General features: G+C 35.8%; 1 protein-coding gene across 2 annotated transcripts in view; it reads left to right on the top strand.

The window, feature by feature from the left end:
- The window catches only part of GLCCI1 (glucocorticoid induced 1), a 130,532-nt gene that overhangs the window by 60,869 nt on the left and 45,720 nt on the right, over positions 1-23,943 (top strand). For both annotated transcript variants that reach the window (XM_081243390.1, XM_081243389.1), the window contains exon 3: positions 10,411-10,497. In XM_081243390.1, the coding sequence (XP_081099516.1) occupies positions 10,411-10,497 (87 nt within the window). The remainder of the gene's footprint in view (positions 1-10,410; positions 10,498-23,943) is intronic.

The raw sequence follows: 23,943 nt of genomic DNA, 5'->3' as shown, positions 1-23,943 counted from the left end.
GGAGTTCCCTGGCAGTCCAGTGGTTAAGACTTTGCCTTCCAATGCAGGGGGTGTCGGTTTGATCCCTGGTTGGGGAGCTAAGATCCCACATGCCTCAGGGCCAAAAAACCAAAACATAAAACAGGAGCAATACTGTAACAAATTCAATAAAGACTTTAAAAAAAAAATGGTCCACATCAAAGTCTTAAAAAAAAAAAAAAGAATCTCAGTTTTTTGTGCTCCTTTTTAATCAGGATAGTCTTTTCAAGACGATCTTTTAAGTTAAAAAGTTTTTAAAAAGTTAAAAAAAATTTATTAGTCAAAAGAAAATCAAATCTCTAAAAGACAGTTGTAAACTCTAAAAGACATAGTTGTAAACAATGAAGGGTTTGTCATCTATTTTTAAAACTTTTCTGTAACTTAAAATCAGACTCTAATCTTAATTATTAATTTAATTATCATTGGTTTTTCAAGTAATTCTGTTTCATTTATTGCCAGCTTTATCAGTACCTTAATATTAAGGATCATCTATGTAAGTACAATAAAATAATTAGCAGTCAGTAATCATATTTCCGTAATAGATTATAAACTATAATAAATTTCAAGGCTAAGGGTGAACCATACAAAAAATACATTTTAAAGTTTTACATAGGATTTAAGTAAGTTTTAAATAAGATTAAGAGAATTTTATGATGATTAGTTTTTTTGTTTTGTGGGGTTTTTTGGAACTGACTCTAAGCTCTTGCATGTTGAAAAAGAATATTTTCTTGCTAGGGGTTAGTTTGACCTGTTCTGAAATTGATAAAGCAAGAAAGCATATTTGCCCTTGCTAGTCTGTGAATAAAGATATAAATAACAAAAGCACCCACTGTTCACATCTGATAAAGGACTCGTATCCAAAATATGTAAACAACTCTTAAAACTCAACAATAAGAAAACAAACAACCTGATTAAAAAATGGGCCAAAGACCTCCTAACAGGCACCTCACTAAAGACAATATACGCATTGCAAACAAGCATATGAAAAGATGTTCCACGTTATATTCATCAGGGAAATGCCAGTTAAAACGAGATACCTCTGTACATCTGTTAGAATGGCCAAAATCGAGTACACTGGCAATACCAGATGCTGACCAGAATGCAGAGCAACAAGAACTGTTGTATGTTGCTGGTGGGAATAGGAAGTGGTACCGCCACTTTGGAAGATGGTTTGGCAGTTTCTTACAAAACTAAACATACTCGTACCTTACAGTCCAGCATTCATGTTCCTTGGTACTTACCCAAAGGAGTTGAAAACTTATATTCACACAAAAACCTGCATACAAATATGTATAGCAGCTTTATTCATAATTGCCAAACTTGCAAGCAACCAAGATGTCCTTCAGTAGGTGAATGGATGAATAAAGTGTGGTACATCCAGACAGCAGTATATTATTTGCACTAAGAAGACATGGAGGGACCTTAAATGTATATTACTAAGTGAAAGAAGTGACTCTGAAAAGGCAACCTACTGTATGGTTCCAACTACCTGACATTCTGGAAAAGGCAAAACTATGGAAAGAGTAAAAAGATCAGTGCTTGTCAGGGGTTTGGAGATGGTGAGGAATGAATAGGCAGAGCACAGACTATTTTTAGGGCAGTGAATATACTATGTATGGTACTATAATGATGGATATATGTCATTATACATTTGTCTAAACCCATAGAATGCACAACACCAAAAGTGAACCCTAATGTAAACTATGGACTCTGGGGATAATGATGTGTCAGTGTAGGTTCATCAGTTGTAACAAACGTACCACTCTGGTGGGGGATGGCTGTGCATGTGTCGGGGTGAGGGATATATGGGAAATCTCTGTAATGTCCTCTCAGTTTGGCTATGAACCAAAAATTGCTCTATTTAAAAACAGTCGTAAAAACAAGTGTGTAGTCCTGTGCAGTAGGACTGTTTTCTGTTTATTTCACTCAGAGAAGAAGCATTTGTCACCCAGGAAACCAGAGCTAGGAGGATGGGCCTGGGGGTTGGAGAAGAAGCTTCACGGGCTGGACTTTGGATGATTTTGAGAGGTGAAAATTAAAAAATGGCTTCTTCCACCTGTAGGTATCCTTTCCATATAGAGGGGACTTTTTTTAGCCAAACACCTTTCTGTCAGCAGTCTTAGAGATAGACTTTGGTTCTGCATTACTCAAGTGTATGAAAGGTTCATTTTCTCTTCCCTGGTAGTTTAAATGGAGGCAGCTAGAAAGGAAGAATCCCCTTAAGTATGGTGGCTGAAGAGCAAGCTATTTTATACAATACCAATTACTGAAGATTACAGTGCTTTCCAAGCTGTCTGTGGAGGATGTTAATACACATAAAATGAGTGTTCTGGGGTCATATCAGTAAGAAAAAGAAAAGCAGGTTTTTAAAAAAGTATTTGTGTGTGTATTTGTATATTTTTATTTTGAAATGCTAATTGCATTGAGTAAAGGAGTACAGAATGTAATATTTTCCAAATTTATTTGACCATGGAATTCTTCTTCATATATTTTTCACTAATACCCAGTGTTATAAGTAGCACCACTCATAAAATTCTACTCTAGATTAATGGACAGAATAACAGGCCAGTTGGAAGGAATCACTTGCTGATATGAAAGCAAAGAACTTTTGCTACTTTGTGGTGGTGTTTTCCTAATTTAAATGGTAAAACATTTCTCAAATACTCAGATTTAACAAACTGGATACAAATTAATTCATCCTCTGTAACTTTACAAGCTTGAGCTTTAAATAGATTTGAAGACCAAGTAGCCATCTTTGGTTTTGCTTTGACTAAAATAATTTGTTTAAAATCAATGATTAGATCAAGCCTCTTAGATAGCCTCATCAACCAGAGGGCAGAGAGCAGAAGCAAGAAGAACTACAATCCTGCAGCCTGTGGAACAAAAACCATATTCACAGAAAGACAGACAAGATGAAAAGGCAGAGGACTATGTACCAGATAAGGGAACAAGATAAAACCCCAGAAAAACAACTAAATGAAGTGGAGATAGGCAACCTTCCAGAAAAAGAATTCAGAATAATGATAGTGAAGGTGATCCAGGACCTCGGAAAAAGAATGGAGGCAAAGATCGAGAAGATGCAAGAAATGTTTAACAAAGACCTAGAAGAATTAAAGAACAAACAGAGATGAACAATAAAATAACTGAAATGAAAGCTAAACTAGAAGGAATCAATAGCAGAATAACTGAGGCAGAAGAATGGATAAGTGACCTGGAATACAGAATGGTGGAATTCACTGCTGCAGAACAGAATAAAAAAAAAGAATGAAAAGAAATGAAGACAGCCTAAGAGACCTCTAGGACAACATTAAACACAACAACATTTGCATTATAGGGGTCCCAGAAAGAAAACAGAGAGAGAAAGGACCAGAGAAAATATTTGTAGAGATTGTAGTCAAAAATTTCCCTAACATGGGAAAGGAAATAGCCACCTAAGTCCAGGAAGCTCAGAGAGTCCCATACAGGATAAGCCCAAGGAGAAACGTGCTGACACACATAGTAATCAAATTGACGAAAATTAAAGACAAACAAAAATTATTGAAAGCAGCAAGGGAAAATGACAAATAATGTACAAGGGAACTCCCATAAGGTTAACAGCTGATTTCTAAGCAGAAACTCTACAAACCAGAAGGGAGTGGCATGATATACTTAAAGTGATGGCAGGGAAGAACCTACAATGAAGATTACTCTACCCGGCAAGGATCTCATTCAGATTCGATGGAGACATCAAAAGCTTTACAGACAAGCAAAAGCTAAGAGAATTCAGCACCACCAAACCAGCTCTAAAACAAATGCTAAAGGAACTTCTCTAAGTGGGAAACACAAGAGAAGAAAAGGACCTACAAAAACAAACCCAAAACAATTAAGAAAGTGGTAATAGGAACATACATATCGATAATTACCTTAAACGTGAATGGATTAAATGCCCCAACCAAAACACACAGGCTTGCTGAATAGATACAAAAACAAGACCCATCTATATGCTGTCTACAAGAGACCCACTTCAGACCTAGGGACACATACAGACTGAAAGTGAGGGGATGGAAAAAGATATTCCATGCAAATGGAAATCAAAAGAAACCTGGAGTAGCTATACTCATATCAGATAAAATAGACTTTAAAATAAAGAATGTTACAAGAGACAAGGAAGGACACTACATAATGATCAAGGGATCAATCCAAAAAGAGAACATAACAATTATAAATATATATGCACCCAGCATAGGAGCACCTCAATACATAAGGCAACTGCTAACAGCTATAAAAGGGGAAATCGACAGTAACACAATAATAGTTGGGGACTTTAACACCTCACTTACACCAATGGACAGATCATCCAAAATGAAAATAAATAAGGAAACAGAAGCTTTAAATGGCACAACAGACCAGATAGATTTAATCGATATTTATAGGACATTCCATCCAAAAACAGCAGATTACACTTTCCTCTCAAGTGTGCATGAAACATTCTCCAGGATAGATCACATCTTGGGTCACAAATCAAGCCTCAGTAAATTTAAGAAAATTGAAATCATATCAAGCATCTTTTCTGACCACAACACTATGAGATTAGAAATGAATTACAGGGGAAAAAACGTAAAAAACAAACACATGGAGGCTAAACAATATGTTACTAAATAACCAAGAGATCACTGAAGAAGTCAAGGAGGAAATCAAAAAATACCTAGAGACAAATGACAATGAAAACACGACGATCCAAAACCTATGGGATGCAGCAAAAGCAGTTCTAAGAGGGAAGTTTATAGCTATACAAGCCTACCTCAAGACACAAGAAAAATCTCAAGTAAACAATCTAACCTTACACCTAAAGGAACTAGAGAAAGAAGAACAAACAAAACCCAAAGTTAGCAGAAGGAAAGAAATCATAAAGATCAGAGCAGAATTCAATGCAATAGAAACAAAGAAAACAGTAGCAAAGATCAATAAAACTAAAAGCTGGTTCTCTGATAACCAAAATTGATAAACCATTAGCCAGACTCATCAAGAAAAAGAGGGAGATGACTCAAATCAATCAAATTAGAAATGAAAAAGGAGAAGTTACAACAGACACCACAGAAATACAAAGCATCCTAAGAGACTACTACAAGCAACTCTATGCCAATAAAATGGACGACCTGGAAGAAATGGATAAATCCTTAGAAAGGTATAACCTTCCAAGACTGAACCAGGAAGAAACAAAATATGAACAGGCCAATAACAAGTAATGAGATTGAAACTGTGATTAAAAATCTTCCAACAAACAAAAGTCCAGGACCAGATGGCTTCACAGGTGAATTCTGTCAAACATTTAGAGAAGAGCTAACAACCATCCTTCTCAAACTCTTCCAAAATATTACAGAGGAAGGAACACTCCCAAACTCATTCTATGAGGCCACCATCACCCTGATACCAAAACCAGACGAAGACACTACAAAAAAAAGAAAATTACAGAACAATATCACTGATGAATATAGATGGAAAAACCCTCAACAAAATACTAGCAAACAGAATCCAAGAACACATTAAAAGGATCATACGTGGGCCTCCCTGGTGGCGCAGTGGTTGAGAGTCCGCCTGCCGATGCAGGGGATACGGGTTCGTGCCCCAGTCTGGGAGGATCCCATATGCCGCGGAGCGGCTGGGCCCGTGAGCCATGGCCTCTGGGCCTGCGCGTCCGGAGCCTGTGCTCCGCAACGGGAGAGGCCACAACAGTGAGAGGCCCGCGTACCGCAAAAAGAAAAAAAAAAAAAAAAAGGATCATACACCATGATTAAGGGGATTTATCCCAGGGATGAAAGGATTCTTCAATATAGGCAAATCAATCAATGTGATAAACCATATTAACAAATTGAAGATTAAAAACCATATGATCATCTCAATAGATGCAGAAAAAGCTTTTGACACAATTCAACACCCATGTATGATAAAAACTCCAGAAACTGGGCATAGAGGGAACCTATCTCAACATAATAAAGGCCATATACAACAAACCCACAGCAAACATCATTCTCAATGGTGAAAAACTGAAAGCATTTCCTCTAACATCAGGAACGAGACAAGGATGTCCACTCTCACCACTATTATTCAACATAGTTTTGAAAGTCCTATCCACGGCAATCAGGGAAGAAAAAGAAATAAAAGGAATACAAATTGGAAAAGAAAAAACTGTCACTGTTTGTAGATGACATGATACTATACACAGAGGATCCTAAAAATGCCACCAGGAAATTGCTAGAGCTAATCAATGAATTTGGTAAAGTTGCAGGATACAAAATTAATGCACAGAAGTCTCTTGCATTCCTATACACTAATGATGAAAAATCTGAAAGAGAAATTATTGAAACACTCCCATTTACCATTGCAACAAAAAGAATAAAATACCTAGGAATAAACCTACCTAGGGAAACAAAAGACCTATATGCAGAAAACTATAAGACACTGATGAAAGAAATTAAAGATGATAACAACAGATGGAGAGATATACCACGTTCTTGGATTGGAAGAATCAATATTGTGAAAATGACTCTACTACCCAAAGCAATCTACAGATTCAATGCAATCCCTATCAAACTACCAATGGTATTTTTTACAGAACTAGAACAAATTGTCTTAAAATTTGTATGGAGACACAAAAGACCCCAAACAGCCAAAGCAGTCTTGAGGGGAAAAAAACGGAGCTGGAGGAATCAGACTTCCTGACTTCAGACTATACTACAAAGCTACAGTAATCAAGACAATATGGTACTGGCACAGAAACAGAAACATAGATCAATGGAAGAAGATAGAAAGCCCAGAGATAAACCCACGCACCTATGGTCAACTAATCTATGACAAAGGAGGCAAGGATATACAATGGAGAAGGGACAGTCTCTTCAATAAGTGGTGCTGGGAAAACTGGACAGCTACATATAGAAGAATGAAATTAGAACACTCCCTAACACCATACACAAAAATAAACTCAAAATGGATTAGAGACATAAATGTAAGGCCGGACACTATAAAACTCTTAGAGGAAAACATAGGCAGAACACTCTTTGACATAAATCACAGGAAGGTCTTTTTTGATCCATCTCCTAGAATAATGGAAATAAAAACAAAATAAACAAATGGGACCTAATGAAACTCCAAAGCTTTTTCACAGCAAAGGAAACCATGAACAAACGAAAAGACAACCCTCAGAATGTGAGAAAATATTTGCAAACGAATCAATGGACAAAGGATTAATCTCCAAAATATATAAACGGGTCATGCAGCTCAATATTAAAGAAACAAACAACCCAATCCAAAAATGGGCAGAAGACCTAAATAGACATTTCTCCAAAGAAGACATACAGATGTCCAAGAAGCACATGAAAAGCTGCTCAACATCACTAATTATTAGAGAAATGCAAATCAAAACTACAATGAGGTATCACTTCACAGCAGTTAGAATGGGCATCATCAGAAAATCTACAAACAACAAGTGCTGGATAGGGTGTGGAGAAAAGGGAACCCTCATGCACTGTTGGTCGGAATGTAAATTGATACAGCCACTATGGAGAAAAGTATGGAGGTTCCTTAAAAAACTAAAAATAGAGCTACCATATGATCCAGCAATCCCACTCCTGGGCATATACCCAGAGAAAACCATAATTCAAAAAGACACATGCACCCCAATGTTCATTGCAGCACTATTTACAATAGCCAGGTCATGGAAGCAACCTAAATGCCCATTGACAGACGAATGGGTAAAGAAGTTGTGGCACATATATACAATGGAATATTACTTAGCCATAAAAAAGAAAGAAATTGAGTCATTTGTTGAGATGTGGATGGATCTAGAGACTGTCGTACAGAGTGAAGTAAGTCAGAAAGAGAAAAACAAACATCGTATATTAACGCATGTATGTGGAACCTAGAAAAATGGTACAGATGAACCGGATGTAGAGAACAAGCGTATGGACACCAAGGGGGGAAAACCACGGTGGGGTGGGGATGGTGGTGTGCTGAATTGGACAATTAGGATTGACATGTATACATTGATGTGTATAAAATTGATGACTAATAAAAAATTAAAATCAATGATTAAATGTATAAAACACTATTCTCAATAGAACTTTATGCAGTGGTGGAAATGTGCTGTATCTGTGCTGTTCTATATGGCAGCCCATAGCCTCTAGCCACATGTGGTTACTGAGTATTTGAAACGTGCTAATGAGATTAAAGAACCGAATTTTTTGTTTTATTTTATTTTCATTAATTTAAATTATTACATGTGGCTAATAGCTTTTGTTTTGGACAATGCAGTCTTTAGAATATAATTATATATATGTGCAATTAAAATGAAATTTTCCTTTGGGGAGTATTTTTTGGAAAAGTTGAAACTATGATGAATATACTTAAACAATTTATATGCATGTAATTTTATAGCCACAAGACTGAGAGGATTCTTCCAGTGGTTTTGTACTTTAAAAAAAACTATATTTTACTAGATAGATTTCAGGAACATAAATATTCTTTTGTAGTTAGTTTTTATGTATTTCTTTTGTATAACCAATACTACATTCTGAAATAATCAAATAGGTTTTCACATTCAATTTTAAAAAAAGAATGACAATAGGAAGAAAGAAGATACTCTGAGATGAGAGACCTCAGATTTAGTTTCATTTGCCATTGGTGTGCTTGGCAGTATTAAGGCATTTGCAGAATTTTTGTGGCTACTGATTTAACTCTAAGTTGGAGATACAGTTTATGTAAATTTCCTTTGAAAAAGTTAGAGCCATACAAAATGAAAATAGTGTTATAAATGTTTTTGTTAATTATGGAACATGCCAGAAATTTTATTCATTTTCTGTGAATATGCTTTTGAGTTTTAAACATTGTGATCCTTAATCATTTGATTTTTGATGAGAGCAATGCCTCTGCTTGGTAGAAAGGTAAAAGTATTAAGGGATATAAATTCTCGAAATAAAAGTTTGACTAAAACAAAGTCATAATTGAATAATTTTAGCATAAATTATTAAAGATATGACTACTTGGGGGATTATTTTCAGAGTAGTTTTTCTTATCTAGGACTGAGATTAGGAAAATTTAATAACTAAATAATTATTTGCAAGCAGTTTATTTAATATATTAATACCTCTTATCTTTGCAATTACTAGCTGAATAAAATATTTTACTCAGTATTATGACTAGTTTCACTTTAGTATTTGAACTGTTTAAGCAGTTTATGTGTATTTTTATTCAACTAGCATTCAATTGTTATTGGTTTTATTTTGCAGCATCATTACTTTTAAGAGGTGGTAATTATTTAAAACTTTGTCCACAAGCATTTTGAATTGTATAGAACTGATGGCTTCTTCATAAGTTGTGTATTATGTAAAGTCACAGGTGCAGCCTCAATATGAATGATGAACTTTTCTGTATGTAATAAAAATAATTTTTGAAGCAATATATATTTATATTGGGTTGGCCAAAAAGTTCGTTTGGGTTTTTTCCCTAAGATGTTACAGAAAAACCCCAATGAACTTTTTGGCTAACCCAATATTTATATATGATAATCATTACCCTATATCTGTCTTAAAATAGTGGTTTTAACTTTCCCTAAGTTGCATTACACTAAGAGTCTTCTCATATATTAAGGATGGTAGTTCAATATTTAAAAATTTTTAATACAACTACTAAATGATCTTACTATTTGGCATTTAGTGTTTTGTGTTATGTTTGGATGTAGTGTCTTTTATAGGTTAAATCACTGAAAATGAAGTTTTAGGTAAAAGCAATTCTGTTTTATGCCATGTAGCTCAGGTTTTCTTTAAGATGCATTGTTTTAAATTATAGTCAGTTTAGCTTAATCTTGTTTATCTTTATAATAACTTTTTCTATTTTTATAGTAACTTTATATTTTTATATAAAGATGCTTGATGTTTTTCAAAAAAGGATACTATTATTAACACACTCTTTCCTGAGTATAGAAAGAGTAGTACATTCAACCCTTTACCTAACTAAATATTTGACATGTAGGTCATCTGTAACCCCACTGCTTCTAAACATGTTCTGTTAATCTTACTTCTCTTTAGTAAACATAACATTTCATAATTAGTTTGCCTATTCTCTTTAAAAACACCAATATGCATATTTCACAATTCTCTTTGAATTTGATAAATTTAATGTTGATGTAAACAACCAAATGTTTTGAGTAACATTACTCAGAGACATCTTAGATTGATCATATCTAATTCAGAATAATAAACATTTCACAGCATCATGAAAATCTTAGCTTTTAAGGCATTCTAGTATTCAGTATAACCCTTTAATTGGTATGTGCTAAGATTTTGAAATATGTTTGATTTGCTGTGAAATTAAGGATAGAGGCAAAATTCTTTATTTTTTATTTTACTTATTTTTTTAAAGACACCTAGCTGTTGGGTAGAAGAAGGCACAGAAAAGAGATCACATCAGCGTTCTGCATCATGGGGGAGTGCTGATCAACTAAAAGAGGTAAGTCACTTCTGTTTTCAGTCTATGTCCTGCTTTGGTCCTAGCAAATTATCTTAACTATTTCCTGAATATAATGATACTTCCTATATTTGTGATAAACTTACCTCTCTCAGAGTTTTAAGGGTTGCCTTCCACATTTTGGTGAACAATTCTGAGTTTACATTATTTGTGCCTTTCATATTCTTTATAAATATTTCTTATGTACCCACTCAGCTTTTGCCTTTCCAGAATGAAGTCTGATTTTATGTAATTTTGTCTTGTTTATTTGTTATATTTTGTTCCCACTTCAGCTTTCTTATTCTTGAGTTACCGCAACTAGAACTATAGATCACAATTTTTACAAAGGTAGGATAGTGTTTTCTGCTTCTTATAATTTTTTAATGATATGCAGCATATTGTCGCCCTTTGAGACCCGATAGTACAGTGGAATCCATGTCTTTGAGAAACAGTTATTATAACCTATTTCCTTATTATGAATAACCCAAATTATGATACTTTTATGTATTAATATATTTTTTGATTATTTTTCTGTAGTGTTATCTTTTATCCATCTAAATTCTTATTTACTTGCTTTTATAAAATTACAGAAACTTAGAGTTGGAAGGTCATCTAGTCCATCTCCTATATAAACACTCCTTAGAAAACATTCATCTAGTCTATTACAGTCATTCTCAGTGAGAAAAGCTTATCACTTTGCAAGAAAACCAAACCAGTTCTGTTTGTTGCCACTTAAGTTGTTAGTTTATTTTGTACTATATTGAACTCAAAATTATACCCCTAAGTTTTGACTCTGCCCTCTGTATCAATATTGAATAAGTCTAATTTAAATATTTGAAAGGCTTGCGATATGTCATTTTCCTCCAGGGTAAACACTGACATTTCTCTCAAATATATTTCATATGCCATAGTATCCATACCTCTTAGTATCCTTTTCATATACTATAGGTTGTCAGTATTTCTCATATACTGTGGTGTCTGGACTGAATAGATATAGTAGTCTATTAGCATGATTTTGCCTGTGATTGTATTACAGTTTTAGGAACTTCTTTATATTATTGATGTACAGAACTCTTCAGCTCCTATCTACGCACACAAACACATACGCACAAAATCAGTTTTTCCCAACAGCAACAAAAAACAAAGGAAGCTGGGTCTAATATATCTAGTCTAAAATAGGGGGCCTCCCTGGTGGTGCAGTGGTTGAGAGTCCGCCTGCCGATGCAGGGGATATGGGTTCGTGCCCCGGTCCGGGAGGATCCCATGTGCCGCGGAGCGGCTGGGCCCGTGAGCCATGGCCGCTGAGCCTGCGCGTCCGGAGCCTGTGCTCCGCAACGGGAGAGGCCACAACAGTGAGAGGCCCGCATACCGCAAAAAAAAAAAAATAAATAAAAAAAAAATAAAAAAAAAATAAAATAGGTACATATCTATGCATAGAATATTGAGTAATATTGAATAAAAAGTAAATTTGCTCTTTTATCTTAGAGGTAAATACAATCTCAAAGTTATAGCCAAGATTAGGTATAGTTGAACTTTGGACTACAGCAATACATGATATACGCTATTAAAAAAGGAATGGCTGACATGACTGAGTGAGAGATTTAATTACTTTCCTCACAAAGCAATCATAAAGCTGGACAAAACTGTCAAAATAAATTCATCACTCTGGAAATCAACCAAATAAATTGAGAAACTTTATTCATGAAAAGTACTGAACTCAGGGTAAGAATCTTAGTTGCAAACAAATAGGGAGGACCAATGGCTCTGCTAGTCTGAGATTGTGGTCTAATTTGTGACAAGCAACAGACTCATGGAGTAGCAGGATTTTATAGAGAGTTCTAGGAGGTAAGACAATCTTGGGGGCTTGATAAGTTCACCACATATCACAGGTTGATTGGAGGCTGTAGATAGGCACAGCAGAATATCAAGTGGGCCCACTCACCCACGTATCACTGGTTAGTGGAGCCTAAGAATATCTGGAAAGGAGATCAAACAGGCCTAGTGGTAATAAAATCTGAGGCCAACTTTTAAAAGGCCCAAACTTTGAATGCACTCCTCATTTCACACACAAATCCTCATTCAAATACACACAGATCCTGAGAGTGGAAGCTTTACTGGATTGAGATGTTTGAGTAAAATCTCTGAATAGTTTTTGGCTAAACACTAAGGTGACACTGGAGACCAGCTTAAAAAGGTCTTAAAAAGCCAGTCGTAGAAAGAAAAATGAGGGGGGGAAAATGGAGTAGAGATATCAGCAACCACACATGGTGGGGAAAACAGACTTTCAGTCCATCAGCCACCCTCAGAGAAAATCAGAATCTAGAGTTGCTCCAATATATTATCTAAAATGTCCAACATTCAACAAAAAATTTAGAGATATGCAAAGAAACAAGAAAGGATGACCCACAGTTAAGGAAAAAAAAAACAACCAGTCAATAGAAACTGTATCTAAGTGTCTCCATATGTTGGATTTAGCAGACTAAAACATCAAAGCAGCTATTATAAGTGTGTTCAGAGAACTAAAGAAAACCATGTTTAAAGCATCAAAGGGAAGTAGGACCACAGTGACACAATGAATAAAGAATTTCCACATAGATGTAATTATTATAAAAAAATATACAAACAAAAACTGTAGCGTTAAAAAGTATAGTAATTAAAAAAAATACACTAGATGAGCTTGATAGAAGATTTAAAATGGCAGAAGGATCAGTGAATTTGAATATAGGTCAGGAGAATTTATATACTCTGAAAGAGCAAAGGGAAAAAGATTGAAGGAAAGTCAAGCCTCAGAGGCCTGTGGGGAAACATTACATTCATACATATACATATAATGGGAGACTGAGGGGAGGAGAGGGGAGTTAAAAAATATTTGAAGAGATAATGGCAGAAAACTTTCCAGATATGATGAAACACAATCTATATAGATTCAAGAAGCTCAACAAACCCCAAGTAGGAAAACACACAGAGCTGCACATAGACACATCATAGTTAAACTGTTGAAAGCTAAAGGAAAAGAGAAAATCTTGAAGCTGGAAGAAGAAAATGACTCATTACACATAGGGGACCAATAATACCTTTAACAACTGGTATTTTTCATCAGAAACAGTGGAAACCATAAAGCATGACATATTCAAAATGCTAAAAGAAAAATATCAACCAAGGATTCTATATTCAGAAAACCCAGTCTTTTAAAATAAAGGTGAAATAAAGTATTCCTGGATAAACAAAGATTGAGAGACTTTCCGGCTGCTAGACTGTCTTACAAGAAATACTGAAGGTATTCACTCCATTTTAATTCAAATCAATAGGAAGAATTGAAGAGTGTTGGCAAATATGTGGGTAAATATAAAACAGTCTATAGATAGATTTTTCTCATTTTTCTAAGATTATATAAAACAATAATTCTAACACTGTTGTGTTGGGTTTATAACATATACATTTAATATATATGAAAATAATAACACAAAAGAGAACAAGGGAAAAGACATTTTGGAATATAGTTTCTCTTTTACTAGAATTAAATATTATTTTGAAGTAGATTATAATAAATTAGAATTCATGTTATAATCCCTACAGCAGTTGCTAGCAAAATAACTATAAGAATAGAAAATAAAAAGTATCAGAAATGGGTTAAAAAGATACAATAAAAAATATTTATCACAAAAGAAAGCAGTATAGGAGGAAGAGAGAAATAAAAAAGGTGTGACAAATAGAAAAATAGGAAAATGGCAGGAATAAATACAACTATTTAAATAATTACATTAAATGTGAATCGAGTGAACATTCTATTCAAAAGGCAGAGATTGTCAAACTGGATAAAAAAGCAACACTCAGCTATATGTTGTCTATAAGAAACACATGTTAGATTCAAAGACACAAATAGGCTGAAAGTAAAAAGATGGGGAAAGATACACAATGAAAACAGTAATGATAAGGAAACATCAAGACAAAATAGACTTTAAGACAAGAAGTATTACTGAAGACAAATAGAGACATTTCATAATGATTAAAAGGTCAATACATTCAGGAAGATATAGCAGTCAAAAATTGTATGTACATCTAACAACAGTCTCAAAATGCATGAAGCAAAACTGTGGAAGGAGAAATTCAGTTTCTCTCATTGGGGATTTCAATACCTTACTCTTAATACTTGAAAGAACTACTAAGTAGGTAGAAATCAGAAAGGAGATAGAGGAGTTCAACAGTATCATCAGTCCGTTTGACCTAACTGACATACATAGAAAACTCTACCCACTGACTGCAGAATACACATTCTTTTCAAACACGTGTGAAACATTTTCTGGGTGAGACTATATACTGGGCCATAAAACAACTCTCAGTAGGTTACACAGGATTGAAGTCATATAACACAAAGAAATCTTTAACAAACCCAAATATTTGTCAATTAAAGAACACTTACCTAATACCACAAGGGAAATTTTAAATATTTAAATAAATGAAAGCAAAAAGACAACTTAGAATTTATGTGTACAGGTAAAGCAATACTTCAAGGAAAACTTATACCTTAAGTGCGTATATAAGAAAAAGAGAAAATTCTCAGATCAGTACTTTAAGCTTCCATCTTAAGAAACCAGACAAAGTAGAGCAAAGCAGAGCAAAAGCAAGCAGAGGAAGGAAATGATAAAGAATATAGCAAAAAACAATGAAACAAAAATGCTGGAAAAAAGCCAATGAAACTAAAAGTTGGTTCCTTGAAAAGATCAACAAGGTGGACAAACCTTTAGCTAGACTGACCAAGAAAAAAAAAGACACAAATTATTAAAATCAGCAGTGAAAGGGGTGACATTACTACCAACCTTACCTAACTTAAAAGTCTTATAATGGAATATTATCATCAAATTTATGTCATCAATTTAGAAAATAAGACAAAATGGATAAAATTCCTGCAAGACACAAATAACTAGAAACAAATTACCAAGACTGATTTAAGAACAAATAGAAAATATGAGGAGACTTGTAACAAGTAAATAAATTGAATGAGGAATTTTAAAATCTTCCCACAAAGAAAATCCCAGGATTGGATTTGGTGAATTCTATCAAATATTCAAAGAAGAAACAATGTTAATTGTTCACAAACTCTTTCAGAAAATAGAAGGGAGCGTTTACCAATTCATTTTATAAGTCCAGAGTTATCTGATTTCAAAGGCAGGCAAAGACATTAACATTTCAGATCAATATCTCTCTTGAACGTAGATGCAAAAATCCTTAACAAAATATTAGCAAACCAAATCCAGCAACTTATATTATAAAGGATTATACACCAAAAGCAAATGCGACTTGTTCCAGAAATGCAAAGTTCTTTTAAGATCCAGAATTCAATTAATGTAATAAACACTGTATTAATAAAATAAACAAAACTGCATAATTATCTCAGTAGAGTCACAGAAAGCATTTGCCAAAGTGCAGCATCCATTCATGATAAAAATCTCTAAACAAACCAGGAATAAAAAAGAATTTTCTCTGCCTGTTAAAGAGCATTTATGAAAAACGTAAAGAGAATATCATATTCAATGGTGAAAGCAAGAATGATTTCCTCTAAGATAAGAAATAAGGTAGTGATGTCCACTGTCACCTTGTCACCACTTCTATTCACTTGCACAGGAGGTTCTAGTCAGGCAAGAAAAATGAATAAAAGACATCCAGATTGTTAAGGAAGTGGTAAAACTGCCTTCATTCACAGATACATGATCCTATATGTAGAAATTATAGGGAACATACAAATATATTACTAGAACAAATACAAGTTCAGCAAGGTTGCAGAAAAAAAGATCAACATACAGAAATCAAGTGTTTGGTTGTTTGGCCCGAGGCAACCCACCACTGGAGCTTACAGGCACTTTGGTGGGGTCAATGGCGGACTCTGGGGGGGTTCACACCAAGGAGTACTCCCCAGAACTTCTGCTGCCAGTGTCCTTGTCCCCGCGGTGAGCCACAGCCACCCCTTGCCTCTGCAGCCGACCTTCCAGCGCTAGCAGGAGAACCTAATGTGCTGTCACAGTTGTGAAAACTGATTAAAGGTAGAGTCTGTGTGACCAGAGGGCAGACAGGAGAAGCAAAAAGAACTAAAATCCTACAGCCTGTGGAACAAAAACCACATTCACAGAAAGATCGACAAAAGGAAAAGGCAGAGAACTATGTACCAGATGAAGGAACAAGATAAAACACCAGAAAACCAACTAAATGCAGTGGAGATAGGCAACCTTCCAGAAAAATAACTCAGAATGATGATACTGAAGATGATACAGGACCTCGGAAAAAGACTGAAGGCAAAGATCAAGCAGATGCAAGAAATGTTTAACAAAGACCTAGAAGAATTAAAGAACAAACAAACAGATGAACAATACAATAACTGAAATGAAAAATACACTAGAAGGAATCAATAGCAGAATAACTCAGGCAGAAGAACAGATAACTGACTTGGAAGACAGAATGGTGAAAATCACTTCCGTGGAACAGAATAAAGAAAAAAGAATGAAAAGAAATGAAGACAGCCTAAGAGACCTCTGGGACAACATTAAATGCAACAACATTCGCATTATAGGGGCCCCAGAGGAGAAGAGAGAGAGAAAGAGCCTGAGAAAATATTTGAAGAGATTATAGTCAAAAACGTCCCTAACAGGGGAAAAGAAATAGCCACCCAAGTTCAGGAAGCACAGAGACTCCCAGGCAAGATAAACCCATGGAGAAACACACCGACACACATAGTAGTAATCAAATTGACAAAAATTAAAGACAAACAAAAATTATTAAAAGCAACAAGGGAAAAACAACAAATAACATAAAAGGGAACTCCCATAAGGTTAATAACTAATTTCTCAGCAGAAACTCTACAAACCAGAAGGGACTGGCATGATATATTTAAAGTGGTGAAAGGGAAGAATCTACAACCAAGATTACTCTACCCGGCAAGGATCTCATTCAGATTCGACGGAAAAATCAAGAACTTTACAGACAAGCAAAAGGAAAGAGAATTCCACACCACCAAACCAGCTCTACAACAAATGCTAAAGGAACTTCTCTTAGTGGGAAACACAAGAGAAGAAAAGGACCTACAAAAACAAACCCAAAATAATTAAGAAAAAGGTAACAGGAACATACATATCAATAATTGCCTTAAATGTGAATGGATTAAATGCTCCAACCAAAAGACACAGTCTCGCTGAATGGATACAAAAACAAGACCCATATACATGCCATCTACAAGGGACCCACTTCAGACCTAGGGACACATACAGACTGAAAGTGAGGGGATGGAAAAAGATATTCCATGCAAATGGAAATCAAAAGAAACCTGGAGTAGCAATACTCATATCAGATAAAATAGACTTTAAAAGAAAGAATGTAACAAGAGGCAAGGAAGGACACTACATAATGATCAAGGGATTGATCCAAGAAGAAGATATAACAATTATATATGCACCCAGCATAGGAGCACCTCAATACATAAGGCAAATGCTAACAGCTATAAAAGAGGAAATCGACAGTAACACAATAATAGTGGGGGACTTTAACACCTCACTTACACCAATGGACAGATCATCCAAAATGAAAATAAATAAGGAAACAGAAGCTTTAAATGACACAATAGACCAGATAGATTTAATTGATATTTATAGGACATTCCATCCAAAGACAGCAGATTACACTTTCCTCTCAAGTGCGCACAGAACATTCTCCAGGATAGATCACATCTTGGGTCACAAATCAAGCCTCAGTAAATTTAAGAAAATTGAAATCATATCAAGCATCTTTTTTGACCACAACACTATGAGATTAGAAATGAATTACACGGAAAAAAACGTAAAAAACACAGACACATGGAGGCTAAAGAATATGTTACTAAATAACCAAGAGATCACTGAAGAAATCAAAGAGGAAATCAAAAAATACCTAGAGACAAATGACAACGAAAACACGACGATGCAAAACCTATGGGATGCAGCAAAAGCAGTTCTAAGAGGGAAGTTTATAGCTATACAAGCCTACCTCAAGAAACAAGAAAAATCTCAAGTAAACAATCTAACCTTACACCTAAAGGAACTAGAGAAAGAAGAACAAACAAAACCCAAAGTTAGCAGAAGGAAAGAAATCATAAAGATCAGAGCAGAAATGAATGAAATAGTAACAAAGAAAACAATAGCAAGGATCAATAAAACTAAAAGCTGGTTCTTTGAGATAAACAAAATTGATAAACCATTAGCCAGACTCATCAAGAAAAAGAGGAAGAGGACTCAAATCAATCAAATTAGAAATGAAAAAGGAGAAGTTACAACAGACACTGCAGAAATACAAAGCATCCTAAGAAACTACTACAAGCAACTCTATACCAGTAAAATGGACAACCTGGAAGAAATGGACAAATCCTTAAAAAGGTATAACCTTCCAAGGCTGAACCCAGAAGAAACAGAAAATATGAACAGACCAATCACAAGTAATGAAATTGAAACTGTGATTAAAAATCTTCCAACAAACAAAAGTCCAGGACCAGATGGCTTCACAGTTGAATTCTATCAAACATTTAGAGAAGAGCTAACAACCATCCTTCTCAAACTCTTCCAAAAAATTGCAGAGGAAGAACACTCCCAACTCATTCTATGAGGCCACCATCACCCTGATACCAAAACCAGACAAAGATACTACAAAAAAAAAAAGAAAATTACAGACCATTAGCACTGATGAATATAGATGGAAAAACCCTCAACAAAATACTAGCAAACAGAATCCAACAACACATTAAAAGGATCATACACCATGATCAAGTGGCAGTTATCCCAGGGATGCAAAGATTCTTCAATATACGCAAATCAATCAGTGTGATACACCACATTAACAAGCTGAAGAATAAAAGCCATATGATCATCTCAATACATGCAGAAAAAGCTTTTGACAAAGTTCAACAGCCATTTATGATAAAAAGTCTCCAGAAAGTGGGCATAGAGGGAACCTACCTCAACACAATAAAGGCCATATCCAAGAAACCCACAGCAAACATCATTCTCAATGGTGAAAAACTGAAAGCATTTCCTCTAAGCTCAGGAACAAAACAAGGATGTCCACTCTCGCCACTATTATTCAACATAGTTTTGGAAGTCCTATCCATGGCAATCAGGGAAGAAAAAGAAATAAAAGGAATAGAAATTGGAAAAGAAGAAGTTAAACTGTCACTGTTTGCAGATGACATGACACTATACATAGAGAATCCTAAAGATGCCACCAGAAAACTACTAGAGCTAATCAATGAATTTGATAAAGTTGCAGGTTACAAAATTAATGCACAGAAATCTCTTGCATTCCTATACACTAACAATGAAAGATCAGAAAGAGAAATTAGGGAAACAGTCCCATTCACCATTGCAGCAAAAAGAATAAAACACCTAGGAATAAACCTGCCTAAGGAGGTAAAAGATGTGTACTCAGAAAACTGTAAGACACTGATAAAAGAAATCAAAGGTGACACAAATGGAGAGATATACCATCTTCTTGGATTGGAAGAATCGATATTGTGAAAATGACTATACTACACAAAGCAATCTATAGATTCAGTGCATTACCTATCAAATTGCCAGTGGCATTTTTTACAGAAGTAGAAGAAAAAATCTTCAATTTGTATGGAGACACAAAAGACCCCGAAATAGCCAAAGCAATCTTGAGGGGGAGAAAACGGAACTGGAGGAATCACGCTCCCTGACTTCAAACTATACTACAATGCTACAGTAATCAAGATACTATGGTACTGGCACAAAAACAGAAATATAGATAAATAGAATAAGATTAAAAGCCCAGAGATAAACCCATGCACATATGGTTACCTTATCTTTGACAAAGGAGGCAAGAATATACAATGGAGAAAAGACAGGCTTTTCAATAAGTGGTGCTAGGAAAACTGGGCAGCTACGTGTAAAAGAATGAGATTAGAACACTCCCTAACACCATACACAAGAATAAACTCAAGGGCTTCTCTGGTGGCACAGTGGTTATCTGCCTGCCAATGCAGGGGACACAGGTTCAAGCCCTGGTCCGGGAAGATCCCACATGCCGTGGATCAGCTAAGCCGGTGTGCCACAACTACTGAGCCTGCGCTTTAGAGCCCGCGAGCCACAACTACTGAAGGCCACATGCCTAGAACCCATGCTCTGCAACAAGAGAAGCCACCGCAATGAGAAGCATGTGCACCACAATGAAGAGTAGCCCCACTCCCTGCAACTAGAGAAAGCCCGCATGCAGCAATGAAGGGCCAATGCAGCCAAAAATAAATAAATTAAATAAATTAATAAATTTAAAAAATACCCAAATCTCAAAATGGATTAAAGACCTAAATGTAAGACCAGACACTATAAAACTCTTGGAGGAAAACATAGGAAGAACACTCTTTGACATAAATCACAGCAGGATCTTTTTTGACCCACCTCATAGCATAATGGAAATAAAAACAGAAATAAACAAATGGGACCTAATGAAACTTAAAAGCTTTTGCACAGCAAAGGAAAACATAAACAAGACGAAAAGACAACCCTCACAATGGGAAAAAACACTTGCAAAGGAATCAGCGGACAAAGGATTAATCTCCACAATATATAAACAGCTCGTGCAGCTCAATATTAATAAACAGCCCAATTAAAACATGGGCAGAAGACCTAAATAGACATTTCTCCAAAGAAGACATACAGATGGCCAAGAAGTACATGAAAAGCTGCTCAGCTTCACTAATTATTAGAGAAATGCAAATCAAAACTACAATGAAGGTATCATGTCACACTGTTTAGAATGGGCATCATCAGAAAATCTACAAACAATAAGTGCTGGAGAGGGTGTGCAGAAAGGGAACCCTCTTGCACTGTTTTTTTTCTTTTTCAAACACATAGACTTTTAAAAATTTATATTTTTATACAGCAGGTTCTTATTAGTTATCCATTTTATACATATTAGTGTATATATGTCAATCCCAATTGCCCAATTCATCACACTACCACTGCCCCCCACCACTTTCCCCCCTTGGTGTCCATACGTTTTTTGTTCTTTCTCTAATTGCTTTAGGTATAAGGTTAGGTTGTTTATTTGAGATTTTTCTTGATTCTTGAGGTAGGATTGTATTTTTGATTTTCCTTTGATTTCTTCAGTGATCTCTTGGTTATTTAGTAATGTATTGTTTAGCCTCCATGTGTTTGTGTTTTTTACGTTTTCTTCCCTGTGATTCATTTCTAATCTCATAGTGTTGTGGTCAGAAAAGATGCTGGATATGATTTCAATTTTCTTAAATTTACTGTGGCTTGCTTTGTGACCCAAGATGTAATCTATGCTGGAGAATTTTCCATGTGCACTTGAGAAGAAAGTGTTATCTGCTGTTTTCAGATGGAATGCCCTATAAATATGAATTACAGCTATCTGGTCTGTTGTGTCATTTAAAGCTTGTGTTTCCTTGTTAATTTTCTGTCTGGATGATCTTTCCACTGGTGTAAGTGAGGTGTCAAAGTCCCCCACTATTATTGTATTACTGTCGATTTCCTCTTTTATAGCTGTTAGCATTTGCCTTATGTATTGAGGTGCTCCTATGCTGGGTGCATATATAATTGTTATATCTTCTTCTTGGATCAATCCCTTGATCATTATGTAGTGTCCTTCCTTGCCTCTTGTTACATTCTTTCTTTTAAAGTCTATTTTATCTGATATGAGTATTGCTACTCCAGGTTTCTTTTGATTTCCATTTGCATGGAATATCTTTTTCCATCCCCTCACTTTCAGTCTGTATGTGTCCCGGGAGGTCTGAGGTGGGTCTACTGTAGATTGCATATATATGGGTCTTGTTTTTGTGTCCATTCAGTGACCCTGTGTCTTTTGGTTGGAGCATTTAATCCATTCATGTTTAAGGGAATTATCGATATATATGTTCCTATTACCATTTTCTTAATTGTTATGGGTTTGTTTTTGTAGGTCCTTTTCTTCTGTTGTGTTTCCCATTTAGAGAAGTTCCTATAGCCTTTGTTGTAGAACTGGTTTGGTGGTGCTGAATTCTCTTAGCTTTTGCTTGTCTGTGAAGCTTTTGATTTCTCCATGGAATCTGAATGAGTTCCTTGCCGGGTAGAATAATCTTGGTTGTAGGTTCCTTCCTTTCATCACTTTAAATATATCATGCCAGTCCCTTATGGCTTGTAGAGTTTCTGCTGAGAAATCAGTGGTTAATGTTATGGGAGTTCCCTTGTATGTTATTTCTCATTTTTCCCTTGTTGCTTTCAGTAATTTTTCTTTGTCTTTAATTGTTGTCAATTTGATTACTATGTGTCTTGGTGTGTTTCTCCTTGGGTTTATCCTGCCTGGGACTCTCTGCGCTTTCTGCACTTGGGTGGCTATTTCCTCTCCCATGTTAGAAAAGTTTTCGACTGTAATCTCTTCAAATATTTTCTCTGGTCCTTCCTCTCTCTCTTCGCCTTCTGGGACCGCTGTAATGGGAATGTTGTTGCATTTAATGTTGTCCCAGAGGTCTCTTAGGCTGTCTTCATTTCTTTTAATTCTTTTTTCTTTATCCTGTTCTGCAGCAGTGAATTCCACCATTCTGTCTTTCAGGTCACTTATCCGTTTTGCTGCCTCAGTTATTCTGCTCTTGATTCCTTCTAGTGTATTTCCATTTCAGTTATTGTATTGTTCATCTCTGTTTGTTTGTTCTTTAATTCTTGTAGGTGTTTGTTGTTTAATTCTTGTAGGTCTGTGTTAAACATGTCTTGCATCGTCTTGATCTTTGCCTCCATTCTTTTTCCAAGGTCCTGGATCACCTTCACTATCATTATTCTGAATTCTTTTTCTGGAAGGTTGCCTATCTCCACTTTATTTAGTTGTTTTTCTGGGGTTTTATCTTGTTCCTTTATCTGGTACATAGCTCTCTGCCTTTTCATCTTGTCTGTCTTTCTGTGAATGTGGTTTTTGTTCCACAGGCTGCAGGACTGTATTTCTTCTTGCTTCTGCTGTCTGCCCTCTGGTGGATGAGGCTAAGAGGCTTGTGCAAGTTTCCTGATGGGAAGGGTGGATACAGCTGGGTGTTGCTCTGGTGGGCAGAGCTCAGTAAAACTTTAATCCACTTGTCTGATGATTGGTGGGGCTGGGTTCCTTACCTGTTGGTTGTTTGGTCTGAGGCGACCCAACACTGGAGCCTACCTGGCTCTTTGGTTGGGCTAATGGTGGACTCTGGGAGGGCTCACGCCAAGGAGTACTTCCCAGAACTTCCTCTGTCAGTGTCCGTGTTCCCACGGTGAGCTACAGCCACCCCCCGCCTCTGCAGGAGACCCTCCATCACTAGCAGGTAGGTCTGATTCAGTCTACTCTGGGATCACTGCTCCTTCCCTTGGGTCCCGATGCACACACTCCTTTGTGTGTGCCCTCCAAGAGTGGAGTCTCTGTTTCCCCCAGTCCTGTTGAAGTCCTGCAGTCAAATCCCGCTAG

The sequence above is a fragment of the Mesoplodon bidens genome (assembly GCF_964165515.1).
Source record: "Mesoplodon bidens genome assembly, chromosome: 9".
Taxonomy (NCBI): domain Eukaryota; kingdom Metazoa; phylum Chordata; class Mammalia; order Artiodactyla; family Ziphiidae; genus Mesoplodon; species Mesoplodon bidens.
The sequence above is the reverse complement of the archived record's forward strand: the minus strand, read 5'-3'. Positions and strand labels throughout refer to the sequence as shown.